Raw genomic sequence first — 24,668 nt, 5'->3', positions numbered from 1 at the left:
CTTGATGTGCCACACTTGTCAGGTGGATGGATTATCTTGGCAAATGAGAAATGCTAACTAACAGGGATCTAAACAAATTTTTACACAAAATTAGAGTAATAAGCATTTTGTGATCTTTCCGGGATCTTTTATTTCAGCTCATGAAAGATGGGACCAACACTTAACATGTTGAAAAAAATCTATTTTCTATTTTCAATTTACGTAACTTTAAACAATATTTGCTGTGTGATTTTAGATCTGAAAAACGTAATGTAACAGCCAAGTAACATTTCTCCAGGTTGACTTTTATTTAGAAAATTATCCATATGATCACATGACCTCAATGTCGCTAGTTTCACAATGCTATTTCCTACGTCTCCTGAGACGGGTTGCACCAGTTGGGCGTAAAACAATTGGTTTTAAATGCTTGGTCGGGCGAGAGCTACTGGTTTTGGAATCATAATTTACACCTTTTACGGCGATGGCAGACAAGGAAGAGAACACAACCCGTGTCTGTGACCAGTGGTGAGATAATTAAAACATTTTAATATGTAAAACGTTCAAAAGAAAGCATTAAAGTAACAGTGGATATTCTTCAGCATTAATTGGTAGAATATATGCCTTAGTTTGTTGAGAGAGAACGTTCACTTCATAATAAGATACATTGTCAATAATATTCACTGGGCTGCCACAATTTCAGCTTTACAAGAGGCATTTCAGTCAATACATGGAATCCTAGTCTAGAATCTTTGAAAGGGAAAGTGCAAGTTGTCGAAAATATAAATAATCAAGTAAAGTACAGATACCCCAAAAAACGACTTAAAGTACTACTTTCAAGTATTTTTACTTCAGTACTTTAAACCACTGCCCACTCAGGTCAGTGGTCTTGTCGTGCCTCTAACACTTCTCCTGTGCTCGTATTCAACTGTCAGTCACAAGGAGGTGGCTGTGTCCAACTTTGCCTTGCACGAGTCCCACTGCCAGCGGTTCCTGTGCCTGTGTCCAGACTGTGATGAGCCGGTTCCCAGACAGCTATTGGAGCAGCATCATCAGGACCAGCACACCCAGGTTAACCACTCTGCTGTAATGAAACCAGGATCACTTCCAAATACTTGAATAGATGTTGAGAGATAAAGGGCCCAATTGTTTAAGTCCGATATATTGACGTTTCGTCACTCCCACAGGTGAAATGCACCAAGTGCAACAAAAAGGTGGAGCGTTGCCAGCTACTGGACCATGAGGTGAGACTGCTCAACGGTCACCCGCATTGCCACACACACACACACACACACACACACACACACACACACATCATGGCGATGCCGTTTCAGTGAATGGATTGGAATGAGTTCCTCTGCATGATCGTCATAATCAAACTGTAATTGATACAGGTGTATAATAACGATTGTTATAAAGAATGAATCACCCACCCCCCCTCAGTCGGACGAGTGTAAGGAAAGGCTGCAGTGCTGTGAGTTCTGCCAGCTGGAGCTGCCGCTGTCGGCCATGGCGGAGCACAGCGTGGCGTGTGGCAGTCGCACCGAGCGCTGCTCCGACTGCGGACGCTACGTCACTCTGAGGGACCAGCCGGAGCATGCCCAGATCTGCCCTGACCTCTATGTTCCTGATAACCCCTCCCCACCATCCTCCAACGGTGAGGCTACCCCCACACTTCAGTTTAAGTTGATTTGCCATATGTAATATTCAACCCATTGGAAAATGGAAATCGTAATCACTATGCAGTCAGATGAGTTTGATATGATGGTGTTCGAGGTTATGTAATATTCAAACTAATGTGGTGTTTTCTGGATGCAGGCAGGCGAACAGCAGTGGCTTGCAGGAGCTGTATGAGGTCTTTCCCATTGGAGGAGATGGCAGAACATCAGGTATGTTCTTATTCAACAGCATGAACCCAAGTCATCATCATCAGATCATTCCTCCTTGTTTTGCCACCTATATTAAGCCTACTTCTGGGACAAACAAGTATTCTCAATGCAGATTCTCCATGGAAAGCTTTGTGTTTAAATTACTTGTTCAAATCTCTTCCCCAACTGCTAGCTGTGGTGTGACCACACATCAGAGGAGGCTGAACAGGAACAGCCCAGTCCTCGTTTGACCAATTCTATGAAGTCTGCATTGTTCTCAGCCCAAGGCAGGAGGCAAGAGGGGAGAGAGGGGGATATTGACCAGATCAACACCTGTCCCCACTGTCACCTGGCTCTCCCCGTAGTCACACTACGATGGCATGAGGTACAGCGCCTTCCCAAAAACACAGTAGCCTTCTGGGTTGTGTTAATTCCATTTGAATTCAGTCTCCAACCCTGGAATTGACCCAAACCCTGGTCCCCTTTTTAATCATTTGGAGTGATGAAAAAGAGACAAACTAACTGGGTCTTTTGTTTCTTCTTTCAGATTAAATGTCAAATCCATGGCAACTTGAAATGAGAAACGTGCTCAGAACTTCTGAAGGAACACTCCATGGTGAATTGGTGTAGTGGTTAACAAATTATTAATAACACAATGAACAAGGTTAGTCGTGATTTATTTGAGCAAATCGCAAGTTATTTTTTGCCGAAAATGTGTATTTCAGAGGCAGTTGAGTTATTTCTGGTGACTGGATGGGTTGGGGGTAACAGTAAGAGATTAGGACTTATTATATTAGTCAGGATTCTTCTCTACAAGAGGACAAGTGTCCTATTCTATGATTGTTGTATAATACATTGTTTACAACTGAAATGCAGTATGTTCTGAAAATGGGAATGTTTTCTCCGTCATTGAACTCATCAAAAGTTTTACATTTTAATATTTGTTTACTAATGTACATAACTGATTTACAATCAAATGTTTTGCTGTACGCACACTTAAGGATATTATATTTTTTGTTAATAATGGATCCAAATACTGTGAGCCATCCGGTTTTATCTTCTCCTATTGTGATGTCACAAGGTGTCTCTTTGGTTTCATGGTGACAACAATAAAAGCTGTGAAGGTTCCAGAGCTTCAGTTTTGGTGTCTCGTCATTTCCAGGTGACAACTGGGACACATTGATGGCCACCCAACGGACACGTGTCAATGTGTCCTCTGCTTCGCTGTAGTCCAAGTGAACCCCAGAGTCACATAGAATACATTTCAGACTACAGGGAGAACTATTTCTTTACATTTGGTGGATGAATCTGAGAGACGTGAGTGGTTGGGCAAAACGTCTTCCTTGTAAATGAATTACTCCGAGGATCCAGAGGAACAGCTCTCGGAGGATGAAAACGAAGAAGAAGAGGAGGGGGAGGATGAAGGAATAGAGATAATGGATGAGGAGGAGGAGGAAGAGGAGGAAGAAGGCGAGGCGGAGGAAAATGAGGAGTCTAAACTGGGCTGGGCTAACCTCCCGGACGTGTGTCTGCGGCAGGTGTTCTGGTGGCTGCGTGACCGTGACCGTGTCAAGGCGGCCCTGGTGTGTCTCCACTGGCACCACGTCATGCGCTCGCCCTCTCTCTGGAGGGTTCGAACCTTCAACTTCTCCGGCCGCATCTCCAGGACCCGCCGCTCGGAGCTGGAGACGGCCGTGTGTTACGCGAAGACCTACGGCGCTTACCTGGAGGATCTGGAGATCCGCTTCTCCCACCCCCTCAACTCTCTGGTGTCCCGGCGCTTCCAGCAGACGCTGAGGACCTTCCTCGCCGCGCTGCGTAAAACCAGAGGCGGACTACGCCGCCTAACTGTCAACCACATGGAGCTGGACCGCGCCGCCTGGTGCCGCAGCGTACGCAAGGCGCTAGTGCGCAGCCTCACCTTCTACCTGCGCCGCGAGAGCTCCCGCCTGGGCTACTTGAGCCTGCGAGGGGCCCGCCTCAACCTGCCCCAGGGCCTGGAGGTGCTGGAGGCTGTGGCTGCATCTCAGCAGCACATCCACCTGGGCCGCCGGCCCGGCATCACCCACCTCAACCTGGAGGACTTCTTCTCACAGCCGCTGGCCGTCTTCATTAGCCCCGCCTTCCCCCAGGTCATGAACCGCTTCCAGGGCCTCTGCACCCTGACCCTCAACTACAGCTGCCTGTCGGACGAGCTGCTGGCGGCCCTGTCCGCGGCGTGCAGGAGCCTGGACGGGGGAGGGTCCCTGCAGACGTTCACCATACGATGCCATATCCACGAGCCCCACATCCAGGTGGTCTGGGGGGATGCCTGGTCCCATCTGGCTCAGCGTTGTCCCGACCTCCGTGTGCATATCACAGTGGAGCGGATCCTCGACATGGACAAGCTGGGGAGGATTCTGCTCAGAGAGATCCCGCTGCGCTCGCTCAGTCTCACCAGTTGCTACTTCAGTGAACAGGACTGGAGTGTCAAGCCTGCCCTTACCAACCTAGTGCCCTGCTACAGGAGCTGTTTACAGGTGAGGATTGGTTTCTCTACCCGGCAATACACAGTAGCAGTCAGCTATGGAGCGATGATGGCACCATTTAGGCTACTGGTTGGTGTGGCGAATAAATCTGCACAGTATGTGTAGTGTATCAAGTGTTTTTTCATGTACCTACATTGTCTTTTTATATCCATGCAGTTCAGACAGATTAAGCCTAGTCCTGGACTAAGAGAATCTCCATTGAGAATGTGTTTTAGTCCTGGACTAAGAGAATGTGTTTTAGTCCTGGACTAAGGGAATCTCCATTGAGAATGTGTTTTAGTCCTGGACTAAGAGAATCTCCATTGAGAATGTGTTTTAGTTCTGGACTAAGAGAATGTGTTTTAGTCCATCTCCATTGAGAATGTGTTTTAGTCCAGGACAAGGCTTAATCTATGTCAGGGAAACCATCCTCAATGACTGCATTCAATCGGTATTGCCGAAGTATCGCGAAAAATGTACATTTTAAAGCTAATGTTGCCGCGTTTGTGGAGACTTCGTTCACAGTAAACGCTGCATACGTCAGCTCAATCGGAAACTACCTTTACATTGTTATGCAGATCTTCCGCGATACGGAATGAATCCACGGAATGAATGAACTGTCAATAGGAAGTCGGTGGCGCTCATACTTTAACAAGAAACATGACTCCATTCTTGAAGTGTCGTGAATCTCTCTCCACCCCATTCCGTGGGTTAGAAACTGACCCTGGACCTGAACAACAGCCACGAGTCTGTGGACGAGGAGCTGCTGGAGGTGGTGCTGCTGTGCAGCCAGCTGGTCTACATGAAGGTCTGGGCCTTCCTGGACATCAGTTTCCTGGACCGGCTGCTGCAGAAACGCCTGGAAAAGAAGATCATCCTAAGGACCATCAAGGTGAGCCAGAGCTCTGGAAGTTAGGCCAAGGCCATTTAGGCCTACCGACCTGCATACCAATCTATGTCCTGGCATTGAAGCGATTTACTGACACAAGCTCCACACACTAGCCTGCTGTGTTCTCCTGCCCAGTGAACAGGGATATTGCAGGCATTTTAAAGTCTGTTTGGGTCATAAATGAAACAGCCTTCAGCTGGGCAGTCATCTTTGTCAGTTCTTAAAGGGGCAGGTCCCATTTTCCTTCCTCTACTACTGATGACACTTCATGTGCTGTACCTAGCTATAGCAATGTGCATTACTGTATTATGTGAGCAATAGACTGTCTGGTTTATAATCTGCTTGTGTTTGTGTCCCAGGTGCGGATCTACATCAACAAATATGAGACTCAGGACGAGGATGAGCAGCTGGAGGAGGTGTACTCTCGCTACAGACAACTCATCAACTCAGAGCTCCACTACTTTGCCATCTCCTACCCCATGCTCTGACTCCTGCCTGACAGACACGTGGGCCCATAAAGACAGCTTTTTTTTTTGTTATATTAGCACCAGTTAAAGGAAGAGGAGGAAGGAACTACAATTTGATGCACAATCATGATGGGTCTGGCAAATACACACACTCTCTTTCACACACACATACACACACACCGCTGTAAATAAACACACGCTACACAACTCTGATCCTGCTTTTCTTCAAACCCAAATATTGTATTAAAATTGATGCAAACAATACAAGCACTCCAACTTTCCATCACAATGTATACCTCATATTTTATTTATCAGTCAAATGTAAAATGCTGGCCTGGGTATGTCAGCATAATCTAAAGAGCCCCACTGTGGCCATGGTCTAGGCTTGTCCCAGATCTGTTGATGCAAGACAGCACAAAGAGATCAGGGACCAGGCTTGTCATGGTGGGAGTGGTATTCAGAAGCTGTGGATGGAGATGGGCTGGCGGAGCTGGGTGCAGATGACCTCGTCGATGTAGAGGGAGTGGGACTTGACCTGGATTTCCTCTTCCAGGATCAGCTGGGAGCGGGTCAGGGCCAGCAGCTCCATCTCCGACTGGGCCTGGGCCTCTCGCAGTCTGGGGGGGTCACAGGGTTGACACAGGACAATGGGAGACTACTACAACTCATGGCAAATAGGCGAAACATTCAATATGTCATTCACATAATACGCTCGGGAAAAGTCTCTTAAACAGAGATGCTGTATCTACTAAACAAAAAGACTTGAAATTAAAGCTGTGATATCCTGTTTGTATAACAAAACCATGAGTGTAGAGAATCACTGATCACTGGGTTGTGTCAGGATAACTAATCTTATACTTCGTACAGAGCTAAAACATGACTGTAAAGTACTACAAAATAGCTTGACTTGTAGTTGAAGTGAAAATAGTGGCCAGAAATCCTAGATAGGTTAGAAGAGATCAGTAGGAAGAGTTAGGTACAGTAGACAGGAAAGTGGAGTGCATCATCACCTCTTGATGTGTGCAGTGAGCTCCTGGACCTCGGAGAGCAGGCGGACCTGGGCCGGGTCATGGCAGAGCTCGATGCTGGGTCTCTGGCTGCGGGCGGACAGCCGCGTCTGGGCCACCTTCAGGGGACCTGCTTTGTCGTCGATGGCCACGCGCAGGGCCTCCAGGTTACACTCCTGGCTGGCCACCTCTGACAGAACCTTTTAAGGGGGAAAGGAGGGAAATCATTCCAATAACTAATCATAGGGGGAATCATTCCAGTAACTAATCATAGGGGGAATCATTCTAGTAACTAATCATAGGGGGAATCATTCCAGTAACTAATCCCAGGGTGACATGTAACTGAGTGGTTAAGAGTGTTTGGCCAGTAACTGAAAGGACGCTGGTTCAAAACCTTGAGCTGACTAGGTTTAAAAATCTGCCGACGTGCCCTTGAGCAAGACGTGTAACCCTAATTGCGCCAGTACGTCGTTCAGGATAAGACCGTCTGCTAAATGACTGTAATTTAAAATGTGTGGGAATTGCTTCAGTAACTAATCATAGGGGGGGGGGGGAATGGCTTGGGTTAAGCATATAAACGCTTTTTCACATTCCTGCTTACCTTTACCAAGTGGTCCTCTAGTTGTCCTTTGGCTGCCTTGGTCTCCTGGACCTGCAGCCGGAGGGCAGTGCCCATAGCCTTGTGCTGCCTGCGCATGTCAGCAGCCATCTGCTCCAGGAGGCTGTCCACCAGAGCCCTCAGCGCCAGGGAGTTGTTCTTCTCGCGCTCTGCTTTGAGGATGTTGATATTGGAGAAGGTCTCCCACTCCTCTGGTGTCACAGTGGCACTAGGATTGGAGGGATTAAATGTTGTATGATTTTTGTTCAGCGAGTCATGAAAGGACGGCAGGTTAACCCGGCTGTACCTCAACCGGCCGTGATTGGGAGTCCCATAGGGTGGCGCACAATTGGCCCAGCGTCATTAGGGTTTGGCCGGGGTAGGCCGTCATTGTAAATAAGAATTTGTTCTTAACCGACTTGCCTAGTTAAATAAAGGTAAAATAAAAACCGGTAGAAAAGGTTTAGATAAGTAGGGTGGTTAGAGGAGGCATTACCACTGACCTCTGCTGGCTGAAGGGAATAATGCTTCTAATGGACCTACTGTATGCAGAATGCCCCAACTATCCATTACAAAGCACTGTGACAACAGGCCTTCTATTTCTATCTGTAGAATTAGGACTTTTGCTGCAGGTGAGACTGCATTGTATTTCCTACTGCCCCACATTGCACAAACACAAAGCGTCAGTGTTTTACCCTGGTGCTGCGAGTGATGTCTGACTTGTCGCGTTGTCAATATTCGGGGAGGTGCTTGTGAGGATGGAGCAGAAACCATCAATCTGCTCTGCTTGGAACTTGTCCCCTAGGTCCTTCTCTAGGTAGTACTTTGCAGAGCGGTTCAGTCTGGAGCCAGAACAGAAAAATAATGAGATAATGAGACTTGATCGTGTGTGTGTGACGAACCACTTCCTCCCTCGCCCACCTGATCTGTTCATTGGTCTGCTCCAGGGTGCGGTTCAGCAGGGATGCCACTCCCTCGATTACCTCCCTCTCCTTCATCAGTTCCCGCTCCACGTCGTCATGTACCAGGTCAATGGAAACACGCCTCTGCCTGAAACACACATGGAGACAGATGGTTACTTAAGGCAAAAATCAAAAGTAGGGTATAACGCGAAGGTCTAGGGAAAGGGGGATACCTAGTCAGTTGTACAACTGAATGCATTGAACAGAAATGTGTCTTCCGCATATAACCCAACCCCTCTGAATTAGAGAGGAGCGGGGGGCTGCCATAATCAACATCCACGTCATCGGCGCCCGGGGAACAGTGGGTTAACTGCCTTGCTCAGGGGCAAAAAGACAGGTTTTTACCTTGTCAGCTCGGGGATTCGATCCAGCAACCTTTCGGTTACTGTCCCAACACTCCTACCCACCAAGCTACCGAAAGTTTGTGAATTCAAATCTCATCATGGATAACTTTAGCATTTTCGCTAATAATCAACTTTTCAACTACTTACAACTTTTTAGCTACTTTGCAGCTACTTAGCATGTTTGCTAACCCTTTTAGCTAACCCTTTCCCTAACCAATCTCCTAAACTTAACCCCAACCCCTAACCTAAACCTAAAGTTAGCCACCTAGCCAGAATTTGTAACATAGCATACATAAAATTTAAAAAATGTAACACTGTATGTTTAGCAAATTCATTACATTTTGTACAGTTTACAAATTGGTAACATATAATATGAATTGTAATTCGTAACATATCAAACAAAATGGGTGATGCACATCCACAAATTAATACATACCATATGAAACGTAACATATCATACTAAATGGAATCCCTAGAATTTACATACAGCATAATACGAAATGCTCTGATACCAGGTTGCACGACAACTGAAGGATCTCCTTCTTATTTATCTGTTGGTCTTAGTCTGGTGACTCTAGGTCCCTGTTGGAACAGTGAGCAGACTCCTTCCCACCTATTTGTGTATCACTGCATTTTCCAACTGACTGATTGGGAGTTTACTCCTCACCGTTCAGTCAGGCACTGCAGGGCAACTCTGAGGGGCTCGGCACAGCTCTCCAAGGCTCTCTCCACCCGGCTTTTATAGGATATCAGCACCTCAATCTCCTGGACAACCTCCTCCAACTTCTGGTCCAGCTCTGTCCTCCAGAACTTGATGTCATGGATTCTCTGCTCTGAACACAGAGATAGGATGGTAAGAATGGTGTGTGGTTGGGTATTATCAGAGGTTGTCATGTAATGTATGTGTCATTACAAAGTGGAACAGACAAACCATTCGTTTGCAGTGATGGATCAACCACTACTTTGACAGAAGTGTTATCACCTCTTCTAATTGATGTAATCTTACCCAGTCTCTTGTTGGCATCCTGTTGCATGCGTTTGGCTGCCATGCCACTCTCCTCTATCAGCCTCTTACTCTCAGCCGTGAGTCGCTCAGAGCGTGAACGCTCAACCTCCGCATTCCCATAATGTATTTGGTTTGCAAGCCTCCATTCTGGTGGCAGGAACTTGGGCGGAGGGTCCATCAACCTAGACATTTCTCCACTGCAATTCTTTCAGTCTGGAAGGGGGGGAAAATAACCATCTTTCCTTTCAATAAAGAAACAACATCACAAATGTCACTCAATAAGGCAGATTAATAAGGCAGATCATGTTTTACCAAAACTAGTAAATAGCCTGGCAAACTACCAACTAAATAGCAATTAGCTACAGTAGGTAACTAGGATGGACATTTATTTTATTTGACTCGCTACAGTAATGTTAGCACGCTAGCTAGCTAGCAAGTTGTCATATAAACTTGAGCAAACTAGCTAACAAACATGGCTTGCGAAATGTCAGTAAAATATAAGTAGTGAGCTAAATCTCTCTTCTTACCATACCTTTACTATGCGGTGTGAAACACTGGTTCGCGTCAAAAGTTGCAACAATGTTGCCCGTCTTGTCAGCAAAGACTGAACTCAAGGACAGGTTGTAAACAAACGGTTGCTAGGTCAACGCAGGACGTCGTAATCTGGGCGGAGCTATCAACCGCGGGAAATTTAAAATGCCAGCGGAGGGATCAGATTTGGATTCTAACAACAACATCTGTGTGAGGCCATTTGCTAGCTACCGTTAGCTAGCTTAGCAACGATGTCATCCAGCAACAAAAACAACTTCGTCGACAAGACAGGTGGAAGGCTGTGTTGCTCCAAAAATGATATGGAGATCAGTAAACTCAGAAAGGAGAATGCATATCTCAGGAAGTCATTGGATGAGCTGTCTCCTCAGAAAGGAGAACAATCAGATTCTGGAAATAACAAGCTTTTATTAGAGAAAATCCTGTCACTAGAGACTCTACGGGAGAAGAATGCTCAGCAGCTGCTGGCCAGAGACCAGGAAATCTGCTCTCTTTGGCAGCAGGCCCATGCAGCAGAAGGTGAGACAGTGGCCGGTCTGCAGGCCCAGATAGACCACTATGTCAGGGAAGCCGACCAGAGAAAAAAACTCTTCCAGTCACTCCAAGCCGAGACAGAGGACGTTAAGAACAAGCTGGTGTCCGTGTCTGCTAAGTGCCAGGAGCTGGATAGTAGACCTGGCGCTGGGCAGCTGAGCTGCCCATCCAATGGACAGGTGCTCACCACCAGTACTGCAATGAGCCATGACCACCTCACAGATGCCCTGGAAAAGAACCAGCAGTGGCTGGCCTACGACCAGCAGAGAGAGGTGTATGTGAAGGTGGTGTTGGCCCGGGTGTTTGGGCTGGAACAGCAGCTGAACCAGGCCAAGCAGGCCCTCGCACAGCAGCATAAAGACGCCCACTCAGAAGAGAGGTCAGTGCAGATACAGAAGCACTATGAGAAATTGTTACTGACGACCAAGAGGGAGCTGGAAACTCAGAGAGAGCAGGTCAACACAGCCCAGAGACAACTGTCTGAGCTGCAGTGTAGGTATGAGGAGAAGCAGAGAGAGGTGGGAGAGGTGAGGCAGCAGTTCCAGGAGGAGAGGCTGAGTATCTGGCAGAGTGTCCAGAAGGAGAAGCGTCGCTCTGGGGACAGAGAGGGCCATCTGTGGGGTGACATGGAAGAGCTCCAGGCTAGACTAGAGGAAAAGGAGACCAGGTCTGCTGAGCTCCTAGTACAGGTGAATCTACTGCAGAAATCCCTACTGAGCCTGCATGAGGAGCAGAAACGCGTCACAATTCTGGAACAGCAGATCCAGGTGTCCGCCAAAGACCTGGAGGATGAGAAGCGAGACTGTCAGTATTTACAACAACAGCTCCACAAGGTGTTGAAGGAGTTACGCAAGGCAAAGGACCACGTTGCCAAACTCGAGTCAGAGAAGGGGCAGAGGGAGTTGTCCGGCCTGTACGACGCCAGCGCTCACTGCAGACCCCCAGCACCCCTGAAGCGCTCCAAAGAGAGCGTCACCTCCCACTCTCAGGTCCCCAAGCTGCTAGATGAGAGCTTCTTAGAGTGCCCCAGCTGCCGAGCCCAGTACCCCACCAGGCACCACCGAGAGCTGCTGGCCCACCTCGAGCACTGTCTGTAAACACTGTCTGGGCTGTACAGGGCTGGAAGCATAGAAGTAGGCCTAGATCTATCCAATCGATTTAGAATCTAGTCCTATTTTTATGGCTGGGAGTACCCGCCCCAATAAGGAAGTCTTGAATAGGCTCGGGGGGACATTTTACAATTCTAAAACGCACTAAACTTCCCTTTTCAAAATGTTATAGCTGGTGCAAACGCCAGCTGCAATGTCATGGTTACTTTGTGCACTGCGTCTGTGTGTTGAGCAGAGTCAAATGTAATCCTCCATGTGTACTGTATGCACCTTGGTACTGGATTGCTACGGGATCAGATTGGCGATCAAACTGGAAATAGTGCTTACTGTATACTGTAAGGAACGCTGCTTCAAGCCAGTGAGTGTATTTTATAAAGCCCTTTATAACTGTTAAACTTGTTTACTCACTCAACCTTTGAATGTTTTGGACATGTTTTTCTCTCTTTGACTAAAGTGTAAATCAGTTTCCTGGTTTAAAATACTTTAGATCATTTTGATGTTCAGGGACTGTTGGGCATTGTTGTTCCTAATGTCCATTATTATTATCCTTGCATAAATCTTCTAAATACCCGTTAATTAAAAAAAAAAAAAGCTTTCTTGTTCTAGAAATGTATAGTTCTTGTTTCCAACTAAGATGATAGTTTGTAAATTAAGCAAAATCTTATTACAATAAAATAAAAAGGTTACATTGTATCAAAGAAGATATAGAAATGACTGATTGTATTTCTCTTCGAGACTCGTGATAAATGACAGGCATCATCATCTAGATGTTTTACTTCATTTAAGCCTTAAATGGGTTACAGTATAACATTTGTATTCATTCATTTACCACATGTTACTGAGAAAATAGAGCACTCCTGATTTTCAATATACTGAACAATCTTTACAAGTAAATGTACAAGCGTTTAAAGACATTAATAAAATACATTTGAACAGACCTCGCTGAAATTGGTCGCAGAAAAGTACAAGTTATTCAGATGAAATGTTGATGTGTACAGTACAAGCAATACAAGACCTGCATATGTTTTAAGAATAAGAACACTCATTATTCATACATTTCAAATGCAGCAATAAATAATCAAATAGGAATGACATAGTTTTGTACCAGAGTCTCCGTGGAACAGTTATCTACAGGTTGTTAACATTGAGGCACTTGTTGAATCCACTTTTTCGTAAATAACTTTTCATCCCCAATCACACTGACTAGAACCAAAATTACTTAAATAATATGCATAAACCAGTAACCTTTATGCACATCTATAAAAAGGGCATATGGTCATGAATATGAACAAGATCAAATTGTGCAATATACATTGAACACCATAAATCATTGGACAGTGACCATTGTTTTGTATGGTTGGTTCTGTACTCTAGCACTTTGAGTTTGAAAGGATACCATGACAACGAGGCTGAAGTGCAGACTGTCAGCTTTAATTTGAGGGTATTTTCATACATATCGGATGAACCGTTTAGAAATTATAGAAGCTTTAATACATAGCCCCCCATTTTCAGGCATCAAAAACATTGGACAGTTTAACATAGTGTAGAATAAAGTCATCGTTGTTAATATATGGTCACATATCCTTTGCATGCAATGACTGCTTGAAGTCTGCGACGCATCGATGTCACCAGACGCTGGGTATCTTCCCTGGTGATGCTCTACCAGGCCTGTACTGCAGCCATCTTCAGTTCCTGCTTGTTTCGGGGACTTATTGCCTTCGGTCTCCTCTTCAGCATGTAAAATGCACGTTCAATTGGATTCAGATCCGGTGATTGACTCGTCCAGTCAAGGATTCTCCACTTTTTGGCCATCAAAAACCCCTTCGATGCTCTAGCAGTATGTTTAGGGTCATTGTCTTGTTGCATGATGAAGTGCCGTCCAATGAGTTTGGAGGCATTTGCTTTTATCTGAGCAGATAAAATATTTCTGTAGACATCAGAATTCATTGTTCTACTTCTGTCTGCAGTCACATCCTCGATGAAGACAAGTGAGCCTGTTCCACTGGCAGCCATACAGGCCCAAGCCATAACACCCCCTCCACCATGTTTCACAGATCAAGTGGTATGCTTTGGATCATGGGTCTTTTTCCCCAAAAAACTCTTTCCATCACTCTGGTACATGTTAATCTTTGTCTCATCTGTCCACAAAACTTATTTCCTGAACTCTTGGGGCTCTTTTAGGTGCTTTTTAGCAAACGATAATCTGGCCTTTCTGTTCTTCAGGTTTATCAGTGGTGTGCATCTTGTAGTGTACCCACTGTAGTCCTGCTGGTATAGTCTATGTATGGTAGACTTTGACACATCTACACCGGCATCCAGGAGAGTGTTTCTGATCTGTTGGGCTGTTGTCAGGGGGGTTTTCTTCACCATAGAGTATTCTCCAGTCATCCACTACAGTGGTCTTCCTCAGTCTACCAGGTCTTTTGACATAATTGAGTTCACCGGTTGTTTTTTTCTTGTTAATGATGAACCAAACTGTTGACTTGGGCCCAGGGTTTTTGCAATGTTCCTGATTGATTGATTTTCATTTCTGAGCCTTATGACGGCCAGCCTCATTTGCATCAACACTGCTGTCTTCCTCATGTTGTCACATCCCAACAACAACCTCCAAAGGCAATAGCAAAGTCTAGAATCAATACTCTTCGACAACAGCTCTCCTGCATTCACAAACGACACAAATGAATACACCTGCCTAACGACAGACATCTGTGAAGCCAATTCAACAAATACTTGTAGTAAAATGGGGGGGGCATGTACAAAAGGTGCTGTAATTTCTAAACGGTTCATCCGACAGGTATGAAAATAGCGTCAAATTAAAGCTGACAGTCTGCACTTCACCCTCATTGTCATTGTATCCTTTCAAACTCAAAGTGCTAGAGTACAGAACCAAAATAACGAAGAAAATGGTCACTGTCCAATGAATTATGGCACTCACTGTATTTCTCAAACATATCCTCTATTAGAAATTGCATTGAAATGGAATAGCATAGCACAAAGGGTTTTTGTTAACAGACGACTAAGTCTGCAAGGGGAAAATAAAAATATATAAACCATTATTTTAAAAACAATGAGATAATCATGCATTTATGATATCATTAGATGATTGGTCAAATGTTCAAGTGAAACAGCCACGACTTTGATGTCAATGTTCAACTTTTGTACAAGCTACCTGGAACATCTGACAATGTCCAATGTGTTCTGTATGAATCCAAAGAGACAAACACCAACAGCAAAAAATACACAACAAAACTAAGACTGAACCTTTCTTAAAGCGACACTGCCAATATCTCTCTGCGGCTGATTTTAAAAAGCGGAATCAACATCTGAACAGAACAGAAATAAACACACAGGTTAATGTTGCCACCACAACTGGCAGTGGCGAACAAGACAGCTAAACAGTACGATTCATTCAATTCAAAGTGCACTAGCCTATCATTTCTAAGTAACATTCTATGACTCCAGCAGCACCGCAGCTTGCAGACAGGCAACCAAAGGTCAAAAGGGCAGGTGTGTAACAGCATAGACGGACAGACTGTGTGAGAGTGTTCGAGGGCATGTCTGGTCCACTCACAGGTCCTAACTGGCTGTGGCCTTGTCAAGGCCGTTGATGTTCTCCGGCGCTAGACCTTCCTCAACGGCCACTTTGGACTCTTGTACCTAAAACCAGACGGAGACATTTATAAATCCAAACTTCAAATGGAGAATCTCCAAGCTTTATAGTCCAGGACATGGCTGAACCTGTATCCTGAAAACTGTCCCAAAATGTATGTATAAGAGCATGTATGTATATTATCCATTTCTGGACTGTCCCTTGGTGGCTTACAGTAAACCTGCACTTACCTTAAAGGGTGAGCTAATACCCACAATGCATTGGAGCGTACTGCAGTAGTAACAGAGCACACACTCCCCTCCCAGCACCGGAATCTCATCCTTGCTCACATAGACCTGGATAAACACAGAAACATAGTCAAGCATCATCGTGTCATAAAACACAAGAGACGCGCGCGCGCAGTCATATTACCTGGGTGAGCTCGTCATTAAACGAGACCTCATCATCCTTCACCCAGGTGTAGGTAATGTAGTCCGAAACACTCCTGAATCCCACCTGTAAACACACACACACACACCTGTAAAAACTACACAGCTGACGATACAGTACGACTACGGTTGAAAAGAACAGCGGAGGTTTAGGTCGACTCTGACCTTGTAGAGGCCGATCCAGTCCCAGGCGCTAGAAGGGAAGGGCTGGAGGGGGCTGTAGATCACCATGGCGTCAAAGTCGGCGCTCCATTCACCCTCGGCACACACGCGCACCAACGGCGTCTCGTACATCTTCCTCAACTACAGTGTGGGGATAGACAGGAGGGAACGGCAGAACAAACGGAGGGAAGAGGTAGTCAGGATTGGCTAGAGGGTGAAGGAGTATAAAGCAGTATATTTGCATCATACGGTTTCACTATTAAGAGTCACATTGGAAAAGCAGTCCAGGGCCCGTATTCAAAAAGCGCCTCAGAGTAGGAGTGCTGATCTTGGGTCAGTAAGTGTTGCCTCTTAGATCATAATGAACAACATTATATGGACAGGAAGGAACTGGTTTTAGATCAGCACTGCTACTCTTAAGACTCTGTTCATACGGTCTCAGATGCGGGAATGGGAAATGCCGCTGCCTCAGTCACCTCCAAGGTAAAGACGCCGATGACAGGCTTGTGGTCGCTGACGCCGTACTCCATGTTGCTGGTGTACGAATCCTGCTTGAGTTTCAGAGGGAACTCTTCCTCCTCCTCCTGCTGCTTGGAGTTCTTCTCATCCAGACCAGAGTCCCTGTCCTCGTCCTTCTCCTCCTCTGGGGGTGACTCTTTAGGCTTCACCCTCCACAGGATCCGGTCTGTCCAAGCCGGCTTACGCATCTTACCACTGGGCAGACAGACGGGCGAACGAGAGAAGAGACAGGGATTTAGTGAGACAATTTGGAAAGCGAGAAAGATAATGATTGTCAGAATTGGAGAGATGGAGAGAAACAGGAAAACGGACAAGCGAAGAGATTTAGTGAGAGACGATCAAGGAGGCAGATGTAGAGCAATAGAAAGTAAAATCAGTAGATCACTTAGAATGCATGCCCAATTCATTTATTCATTCTAGTAGTATGCTAGTGTGGACATTGGAACAAAGCCTGTGTATGAGAGAATGACATGAGAGAGTGTTAAGAGACGGAGAGAGTATGACAAGTATTCTCATAAGGTAGCCGGATTTCTGTAGCGTTTTACCCATCTCAGTGTCACTTCAGTCTGCTCGACATGATGGATCAGATTCCACAGTGCTTTGTATCCTTTCACATCCCTCATTAGTCGTCTCTCACAGCTGTATTAGTTTGCCACCCCGTCTCACTGGGTGACTCATGCAGTGAGTGCCCTCTCAGTTGTACTGATTCGTGCATAGTGGTGGAGGCCGTATGTAATGACGCTGACACACAAACACCCGCGTACGCCCCCATCCCCCACACAAACACGTGCGCACACATGAATGCATACAGCAACAGTGCATTCAGAAAGTATTCAGACCCTTATCACTTTTGACACATTTTCTTACGTTACAGCCTTATTCTAAATAAGATAAAATAATTTTATCATCAATAACCCAGAGACATTTTTGCAAATGTATTAAAAATAAAAAAGAGAAAAGCCTTATTTACATAAGTATTCAGACCCTTTCCTATGAGACTCGAAATTGAGCTCAGGTGCATCCTGTTTCCATTGATCATCCTTGATGTTTCTACAACTTGATTACCTGTGGTAAATTCAATTGATTCGACATGATTTGCAAAGGCACACATCTGTCTATATAAGGTCTTACAGTTGACAGTGCATGTCAGAGCAAAAACCAAGCTATGAGGTCGAAGGAATTTCCCGTAGAGCTCCGAGACAGGATTGTGTCGAGGCACAGATCTGTGGAAGGGTAGCAAAATATGTCTGCTGCATTGAAAGTCCCCAAGAACACAGTAACCTCCATCATTCTTAAATGGATGACGTTTGGAACCACCAATACTCTTCCTAGAGCTGGCCACCCGGCCAAACTGAGCAATCGGGGGAGAAGGGCCTTGTTCAGGGAGGTGACCAAGAACCCGATGGTGACTCTGACAGAGCTCCAGAGTTCCTCTGTGGAGATGGGAGAACCTTCCAGAAGGAAACCCATCTCTGCAGCACTCCACCAATCAGGCTTTTATGGTAGAGTGGCCAGATAGAGGCCACTCCTCAGTAAAAGACACATGACAGCCTGCTTGGAGTTTTCCATAAGGCACCTAAGGACTCTCAGACCATGAGAAACAAGATTCTCTGGCCTAAATGCCAAGCGTCACGTCTGGAGGGAACCAGACACCGCTCATCACCTGGCCAAAACTATCCCTACAGTGAAGCATGGTGGCGGAGGTAGCATCATGCTGTGGGGATGTTTTTCAGCTGCAGGGACTGGGAGACTCGTCAGGATCGAAGGAAAGATGAACGGAACAAAGTACAGAGAGATCTTTGATGAAAACCTGCTCCAAAGCACTCAGGACCTCAGACTGCAGCAAAGGTCACCTTCCAACAGGACAACGACCCGAAGCACACAGCCAAGACAACGCATGAGTGGCTTTGAGACAAGTCTCTGAATGTCCTTGAGTGGCCCAGCCAGAGCCCGGACTTGAACCCAATCGAACATCTCTAGAGAGACATGAAAATAGCTGTGCAGCGATGCTCCCCATCCAACCTGACAGAGCTTGAGAGGATCTGCAGAGAAGACCGGGAGGAACGCCCCAAATACAGGTGTGCCAAGCTTATAGTGTCATACCCAAGAAGACTCAATGCAGTAATCGCTGCCAAAGGTGCTTCAACAAAGTACTGAGTAAAGTGTCTGAATACTTATGTCAAATGTGATATTTCCGTTATTACATTTTTTTTTGATACATTTGCAACAAATTCTAAAAACCTGTTTTTGCTTTGTCATTATGGGTTATTGTCTGTAGATTGAGGAGAGAAAAAAACAAACATTTAATCAATTATAGAGTGAGGATGTAACGTAACAAAATGTGGAAAAAGTGAATGCTTTCTGAACACACTGTATACAGCGATTCGTTAGAAGTCCATAGTGACAAATCCACGCAGCAGGACAGGAGGTTGTGCTGTATATAGCAAGTAACCATGCTTGTTAGAACCTGACAGCTGCTTACGCCCACACAGAGGCAATGGTACAGTCGGCTAGCAAAAGCTTCTCTCTCTCTCTCGCTCTCAGAGAGAGATGGTATTGTGGGGGTTAAATTAATTAGCCTTAACAAATCCAGAATACTGTGTCCACTGAGCATGGCAGCCATGGCGCTGATACGTATCAATGGGATTTTCAAGCAGCTTCATATGAAGATAACAGCGACTGATATACCACAGGTACTGTTAGAGGAAACTGTGTTAGCTGCAAACAGAGTCATTTAGACTTTCCATAGCATAAATCTATCCATCACCGTCTTACAACAGTTCTAGTGGGCTTATTGTGCAGGAGCAGAATACTGCTGAAGGGGGATTAGGGTGGCATTAAGAGAGGGGTGTTGTGATTAGCTTACTGAACACCAAACCATGTCCGTCGAGACCTGTGAAGTCAGAAGAGAGCAGAGGGTTTGAATAATAGTGTGTTGTGAGGAGAGCGGGCAGTCAGCTCAGTAAGAGCAGGCGGAAAAGACGACGCAAAGGAGGGAAATCTGAAAGAAAACAACGGTGAATCCTTTATAGGGGCAAAGAGTTACCTGCTGTCATAGCGGTCAGAGAACCTGTCGAATTTGTAAGTCGGTTGAAAGTCCAGAGGTCCCTCGTCAAACTCCTGCAGGACAGCCTCCTTCTTCTTCATCATGGTCAACTGATGCAACCACACGGAATGACAAGACAAGCATCACATTTAACATCCTCAGGCGATACGACGGCATCACCCCAAATCCCATTCCCATAAGAGCACACTTCTTTCGGATCAGAGCCCTAAGGGCCCTGGTCAAAAGTAGTGCACGTATAAAGTGAACAAACAGGGTGCCGTCTGGGACACATCCTATGTCTTACATGCAGGAAAACAAAGACAACCGCACACGTGTCAAATGAAAAGCCACTGTCCGTTTTCACACTCCAATGTAGGTATAGTATTCTCCAAGACAGAGCAAAACAAATGCATCTCCCATGAGTCTGACCTGGTCTTTGCTCCACAGCAAGTTCAACTTATGGCTGGTGATGCAGTTGCGCAAAAAATGCATGCCGTGATCTTGGATGCGGAAGTTCAAATCCCCAAACCAAAAGACCAGCCTGAGAGAGAGAGAGAGAAAGAGAGAGAGGCCACTGTGAACGTTCAACACAGAGAGAGCACAGTAGTACTTAAAATCCTATCACAAGCAGATGCCAGGCTCCTCCACTTATAAAACACTGAGGCAGCAACAGTGTGAATACAGAAAAATGCCCACTCAATTGACAACGTGCGTTTAATGTATACCGACTTGTGGTCGAGGACGTGGGGGGCCTTCTTGGGGCCGAAGGTCTGCGTGTCCAGGATGTACTCGAACTCGTCGACGCGCTGCGAGGCGTACTGCATGTGTGCCGCCAGGTGACAGTTGAGGAAGCAGAGCATGTGGCCGTAGAAAGACAGGCGGATGGACACCCCGCCTTTATTCCCCTGTTGGACGCAGGGTCAATCGATCAAACGTACAAATAACACCCTTCTTCTGCGAGGCTCACACACATAATGCCTTATAAGTGCATTTATAATGCCTTGTAACACTCGCTATAAGGTGCCATAATAAGTAATTAACATCCACTGAGCCTGATCTTACCCAGTAGCCGAAGATGCCTGTGCGCGTGTAGGTGTCATGGATGTCTCTAATGAATGGAACGTGGGCCAGTTTGGAGAAGAACAGTAGCAGGAGGCCCTGCATTCGGATGGAGGACACCTGCAAGCACAACAAGACTGTCATCTAAACCTGGGCAATTGAGTCTTTATGTAACCGGGAAAAAGACTAATGGCAGACTCAAAAGGGTGGAAGTGGAGAGACAACATAAGATGCTAATTATATCGCTTTGAAAGACAAAGAGGTGAAAATAAACTGAGGACAAATTATGTTGAGAGCACATTTGTCTGTTGCTTCAGACTAAGGCTGGTGGCATAAAACTAGTTCAAACCGCTCTATGGTGCTGGAGTGGTATTGTTAGGTGTTATGAAGCCATATTGTCCTACTGTTGTACCTTTAGGTAGCCTCGTGGTGCCAGGCTGGACATGAAGAGATGGCTCCAGGAGTCCTCAACGGCCATGTCTATGATGAACCTGTGAGGAGCAGCGTACACCTCCTGGAGACTACGAGACACACACACACATTTTATAACTATTGTTGCCAGTAACATTAGTATCATACAAATAAACCTACTGAAGCATTTTCTCCATGCCACTCTGAATAAACTTTGTCGACTTTACACAGGAAAAAACGGATTTTCCTGTCATGCCATTGCACTGTCTGTCTCAATCAATGTCCGATCAGCATGCCGTAGCTCCGTAACTCACCCAATCACGTAGAGGTCTGGGGTCTTTGGGGAGTTCAGGTGAAGCAAGGAGCTGATGTCATCTGGAGGATCAGCTGTACCGACATTCCACGTGACCATGTGAAGCCTGGAGGGAGTGAGAGAGAGTGAGAGGGAGAGAAAGAGGGAGTGAGAGAGTAAAGAGGGGGCGATGGAAAGCAAGAGAGAGGTAGAGATAGGGAGTGAGAAAGAGAGGAGTGAGAGAGAGAGCAGCAGATCGTGATTCACTTGCACAGCAGTTCTCTGAAACTCATTAGCGCAAAAGCCTGACAAATTGGACTGCAACTTTCAGAAGCTTATTTAGTTACACAACAACATCATGTTTAGCCAGTCTTGAATGGACCGTGGTGGTTGATAAAGCCTAGTCACATCTCTCTAACCATAGTCTACATCAATTCAAAAACTGTGAAAGAAGAAAACTTCTCAACAAAGAACAAAGCCCATCAATTTCCATGTCCTCAGTACAGAACTAACCAGAACACAGCCGTACGATCTCTATGGTCCTAACATCATTAGCCTTTCAGTTCTGTTAACAAAAGGATCATTTGGGTTATCAAACCAAAAGATAAGCATGCCAGAGATTACGATCCAGAACAGACGGCACACACTGCCTGCTCTGAGCTCAAGAGGTTGATCAACCAAAGGTCCAAGGCCTAAAATCAAGACATGAAAAATGTGTCTAACTTCTCTATCAACTAAGACCCTCTGTATTCAGATAAAGACAGACAACATTGGAATAAAATGGAGAAGTCATTGCTGGGCATTTTAGTCAAGAAGAATCATTAGTATCCAGTCTTACAGTACTTTGTATTCATCAACTAAACCCTTGCAATGAAGAACCATGTGCAATGCATTTTGATTTAAAACAACTCTGATGTTAAACAAACAGAGAAAGAGGAAGTCAAGTCGAAATAAGGCCAAAGAGTCAGAAAAGAGGAACTCTGCAAAGCCTATAAATGTCCACCTGAAGTTGTCTTTCTTGGTCCGGTTGGCCCTTTTACCACAGACGAGGAAGGCGTTGTCCAAGCTGCGTACCACCTGCTCTTGGAGCTGGGGCGAGGGGTTCAGGTCATCCACGCAGGTCATGAGCTGGGCGAGGCGCTGGCGCAGCAGCAAGCGGCTGCCCGATGACTGGGTGGCAGAGCTGGCTATGCTGTCCGAGCGGACACGCCCTATGGGCGAACCGAACACCCGGCGGATCTCATCCATTGTGGGTGAGCTTCTGGAAGGAACCTCAGTGTCGGGAAGAGAGGAGGAAAATATGGAGGTGGTCACTGATGCAATGATGAGTTCAGAAAGGCAGGTGGTTCTTCCTTGTTCACAAGGGGAATGTTTCACTAGAGATCAATAGTTTTTCCTTTAAATGGAAATTTGGATACTTGAATATTTGTAGAGATCCTAGGCAGTGTCTTCTACACTGGTCCAACTGCAGATTTATGTCCTTGACAATTCTTTCTTGTTCCAAGATCCATCAATGGGAGACCCTCATCATTGCACTTTCCCTTGGCATCCTGTGTGAGTCTGAATTTGATATGAAAGACCATACAGAACTCCTGATGTCGCAAAAGCACAGAAATGGCTACAGTATAACAGGTGGAAGAAGAGTAGGATAGACCAGTTAAGACAGATCTGACAACTAATGTATACTTTTGGAGGAGCAATGCCTTTCATAAAATCCAGCCTCTGGAAGTGAATAAGGGACCTGAGAATATTTGTGGAGGGTCTGAAGTAGACTGAGAAGGATTACGGGTTAAGCAGGATCAAGAAGGGGCCACGTGAGACCCACTATGTGAAAACGACCCCTTAATGCTAGAAAATGCAACTTAGTCTGTAATCATTTGCTCAACACCAGTCCACAATGAGGAAACTTCTAGCAAGGCTTAGAAGAGAAACAAAGTGCCAGTGGTGGTAGTAGACCTTGGGCCCAATCATCTGCTTAACTGAACTTTCCTTCGATTTGGAAAGAGTGGCATGGATTATTTCTCTAATATGTGTGGGGATGCAATGCATTGGGAAACCTAATCAGAACAATACTCCCAATATTATGCTCTCAGCTTTGTATTGGGTCCTGGCACTGGTAGACAATGTGAAGTTGCACTGTGTTCTGTCTGGGGGAATACAGACCTAATAAGGAAATAGTATGCCTGTGTGCATGCATTCCAATTACATTTCTGAATAGCCTGCAAAGATATGATGTAGCCAACAATCCAACCACATGCAGTTCTTTGTCAGTTCAAATGCTATGCTGCCTGCACCACCACCACCGCATTGCTGAAAAGGATACTGGGTGGGTAGTGTCCATTGACCGTAAACAAATGAAATGTGCAGTGTCTCCTTATGGGCAAAACATCTTCGCTAATAAAAGTTGTTGGCTAGAGCTCCTATGACCACAAGGAGACATTCAAACCTGAAAGTGTCCTCGTTGCAGCAGTTCTTCTCCATGCTGACTGAGTTCTTGACTTGTGACTGGGTGTCTTCTCTGGTACCGTCATCTTTCTCCATAATCTCACCAGCTGCAAAATCATGGAATCATGATAACGGTACAAACACTAACTTAAACGCATGATATGAACACACAGCAATATGTTGTTTTAAATGTTTTTCTTCTAAGTATTGAATGTCAAGACAGGAATGTTAGGAATGTTTTTACACATTAGATGAGAAGTTAGCTATGCCAGTAGGTAGCTAGCAATTAGCTTCGTTCCTTTAAATTAGCTAGCTAACGTTAGCTAGCTACTTGATCTGTGTTAATGATTACAACAGATTAAAATATAGTACAGATAATACTAAATAGTACAATATAGTACACATAATAAATGTACAATTTTCTTACTACCTGGAAATGCCTGTTGTTTTGTTGTAGCCTACTCTATTTCTGATTACAGAAATTATCCACGAAAAATTACAATTTGGGTGTGAGATTACCCAAAACACTTTGTTTACGTTTTGCACATGCGCTTCCTCAAAGAAGATCGCCAAGTGACCGCGCTTCTTCTTCTACGGTATTATGGCAGTCCACAAACAAACATTAGAGGAGAATGCCGCCACCTACTGTATGGTCGGTAAACTATATAAAAAAAAAACATAAATTATAGGCCGGTGAAAAAACCAACATCATACAAATTAAAATAAAACTCCCCACTCTTCATTTACATTCATATTCGAGTCACATCTCTACACCGGCTCAGGGGCCTGTGAGGGCGTAACATCCTTTGGTTTCATGCAAAGCCTCTGCTGTAAGCTCACTGAATTCCAATAAACATTCTGCTGCACTCACAATAATTCA

The 24,668-nt window shown here is 45.4% G+C and overlaps 5 protein-coding genes across 12 annotated transcripts; 3 read left to right on the top strand and 2 right to left on the bottom strand.

The window, feature by feature from the left end:
• The first annotated feature begins 336 nt into the window (after positions 1-336).
• On the top strand, positions 337-3,137 carry LOC112265181 (XIAP-associated factor 1). 3 transcript variants are annotated; one of them, XR_006078663.1, is made up of 8 exons: positions 337-504; positions 912-1,062; positions 1,164-1,220; positions 1,420-1,633; positions 1,795-1,865; positions 2,038-2,229; positions 2,392-2,508; positions 3,007-3,137. XR_006078663.1 is itself a non-coding variant. In XM_024442274.2 (7 exons), exons 1-7 carry the CDS (start codon positions 461-463, stop codon positions 2,422-2,424), a joined length of 762 nt encoding a protein of 253 aa, XP_024298042.1. In that variant the 5' UTR covers positions 337-460; the 3' UTR covers positions 2,425-2,976. The 3 variants fall into 3 exon arrangements, 2 of the variants coding, with proteins under 2 accessions (XP_024298042.1, XP_024298043.1); XM_024442274.2 differs by lacking the exon at positions 3,007-3,137 and having other exon boundaries at positions 2,392-2,976; XM_024442275.2 differs by lacking the exon at positions 3,007-3,137 and having other exon boundaries at positions 338-504; positions 912-1,047; positions 2,392-2,976.
• A 41-nt stretch (positions 3,138-3,178) lies between these two features.
• Positions 3,179-5,940, top strand: LOC112265176 (F-box only protein 39). The gene is made up of 3 exons (XM_024442266.2): positions 3,179-4,363; positions 5,067-5,243; positions 5,600-5,940. The coding sequence occupies exons 1-3, from the start codon at positions 3,194-3,196 to the stop codon at positions 5,726-5,728; spliced, it is 1,476 nt and encodes a 491-aa protein (XP_024298034.1). The 5' UTR covers positions 3,179-3,193; the 3' UTR covers positions 5,729-5,940.
• tekt1 (tektin 1) lies at positions 5,924-10,343 on the bottom strand. Of its 3 annotated transcripts, none has more exons than XM_024442271.2 (8): positions 10,157-10,343; positions 9,625-9,866; positions 9,286-9,451; positions 8,234-8,362; positions 8,008-8,154; positions 7,316-7,541; positions 6,718-6,914; positions 5,924-6,324 (listed from the first exon to the last, which is right to left on the bottom strand). In XM_024442271.2, exons 2-8 carry the CDS (start codon positions 9,812-9,814, stop codon positions 6,165-6,167), a joined length of 1,215 nt encoding a protein of 404 aa, XP_024298039.1. In that variant the 5' UTR covers positions 9,815-9,866; positions 10,157-10,343; the 3' UTR covers positions 5,924-6,164. The 3 variants fall into 3 exon arrangements, with proteins under 3 accessions (XP_024298039.1, XP_024298040.1, XP_024298038.1); XM_024442272.2 differs by having other exon boundaries at positions 9,625-9,861; XM_024442270.2 differs by having other exon boundaries at positions 9,625-9,837.
• Positions 10,343-12,899, top strand: LOC112265177 (centrosomal protein of 55 kDa-like). The gene has a single exon (XM_042295949.1). It carries the CDS (start codon positions 10,407-10,409, stop codon positions 11,802-11,804), a length of 1,398 nt encoding a protein of 465 aa, XP_042151883.1. The 5' UTR covers positions 10,343-10,406; the 3' UTR covers positions 11,805-12,899.
• Positions 12,573-24,378, bottom strand: LOC112265175 (inositol polyphosphate 5-phosphatase K). Of its 4 annotated transcripts, XM_024442264.2 has the most exons (14): positions 24,219-24,378; positions 23,790-23,895; positions 21,366-21,470; positions 21,053-21,161; positions 20,644-20,760; positions 20,311-20,486; positions 20,011-20,122; positions 19,582-19,691; positions 19,402-19,428; positions 16,493-16,730; positions 16,020-16,157; positions 15,838-15,921; positions 15,657-15,761; positions 12,573-15,473 (listed from the first exon to the last, which is right to left on the bottom strand). In XM_024442264.2, exons 2-14 carry the CDS (start codon positions 23,882-23,884, stop codon positions 15,393-15,395), a joined length of 1,497 nt encoding a protein of 498 aa, XP_024298032.1. In that variant the 5' UTR covers positions 23,885-23,895; positions 24,219-24,378; the 3' UTR covers positions 12,573-15,392. The 4 variants fall into 4 exon arrangements, with proteins under 4 accessions (XP_024298032.1, XP_024298033.1, XP_024298030.1 ...); XM_024442265.2 differs by lacking the exon at positions 19,402-19,428 and having other exon boundaries at positions 24,219-24,377; XM_024442262.2 differs by lacking the exons at positions 23,790-23,895; positions 24,219-24,378 and adding an exon at positions 22,347-23,766.
• Between the last annotated feature and the right edge of the window lie 290 nt (positions 24,379-24,668).

Source organism: Oncorhynchus tshawytscha, linkage group LG13, assembly GCF_018296145.1.
Source record: "Oncorhynchus tshawytscha isolate Ot180627B linkage group LG13, Otsh_v2.0, whole genome shotgun sequence".
NCBI lineage: Eukaryota > Metazoa > Chordata > Actinopteri > Salmoniformes > Salmonidae > Oncorhynchus > Oncorhynchus tshawytscha.
The sequence above is the reverse complement of the archived record's forward strand: the minus strand, read 5'-3'. Positions and strand labels throughout refer to the sequence as shown.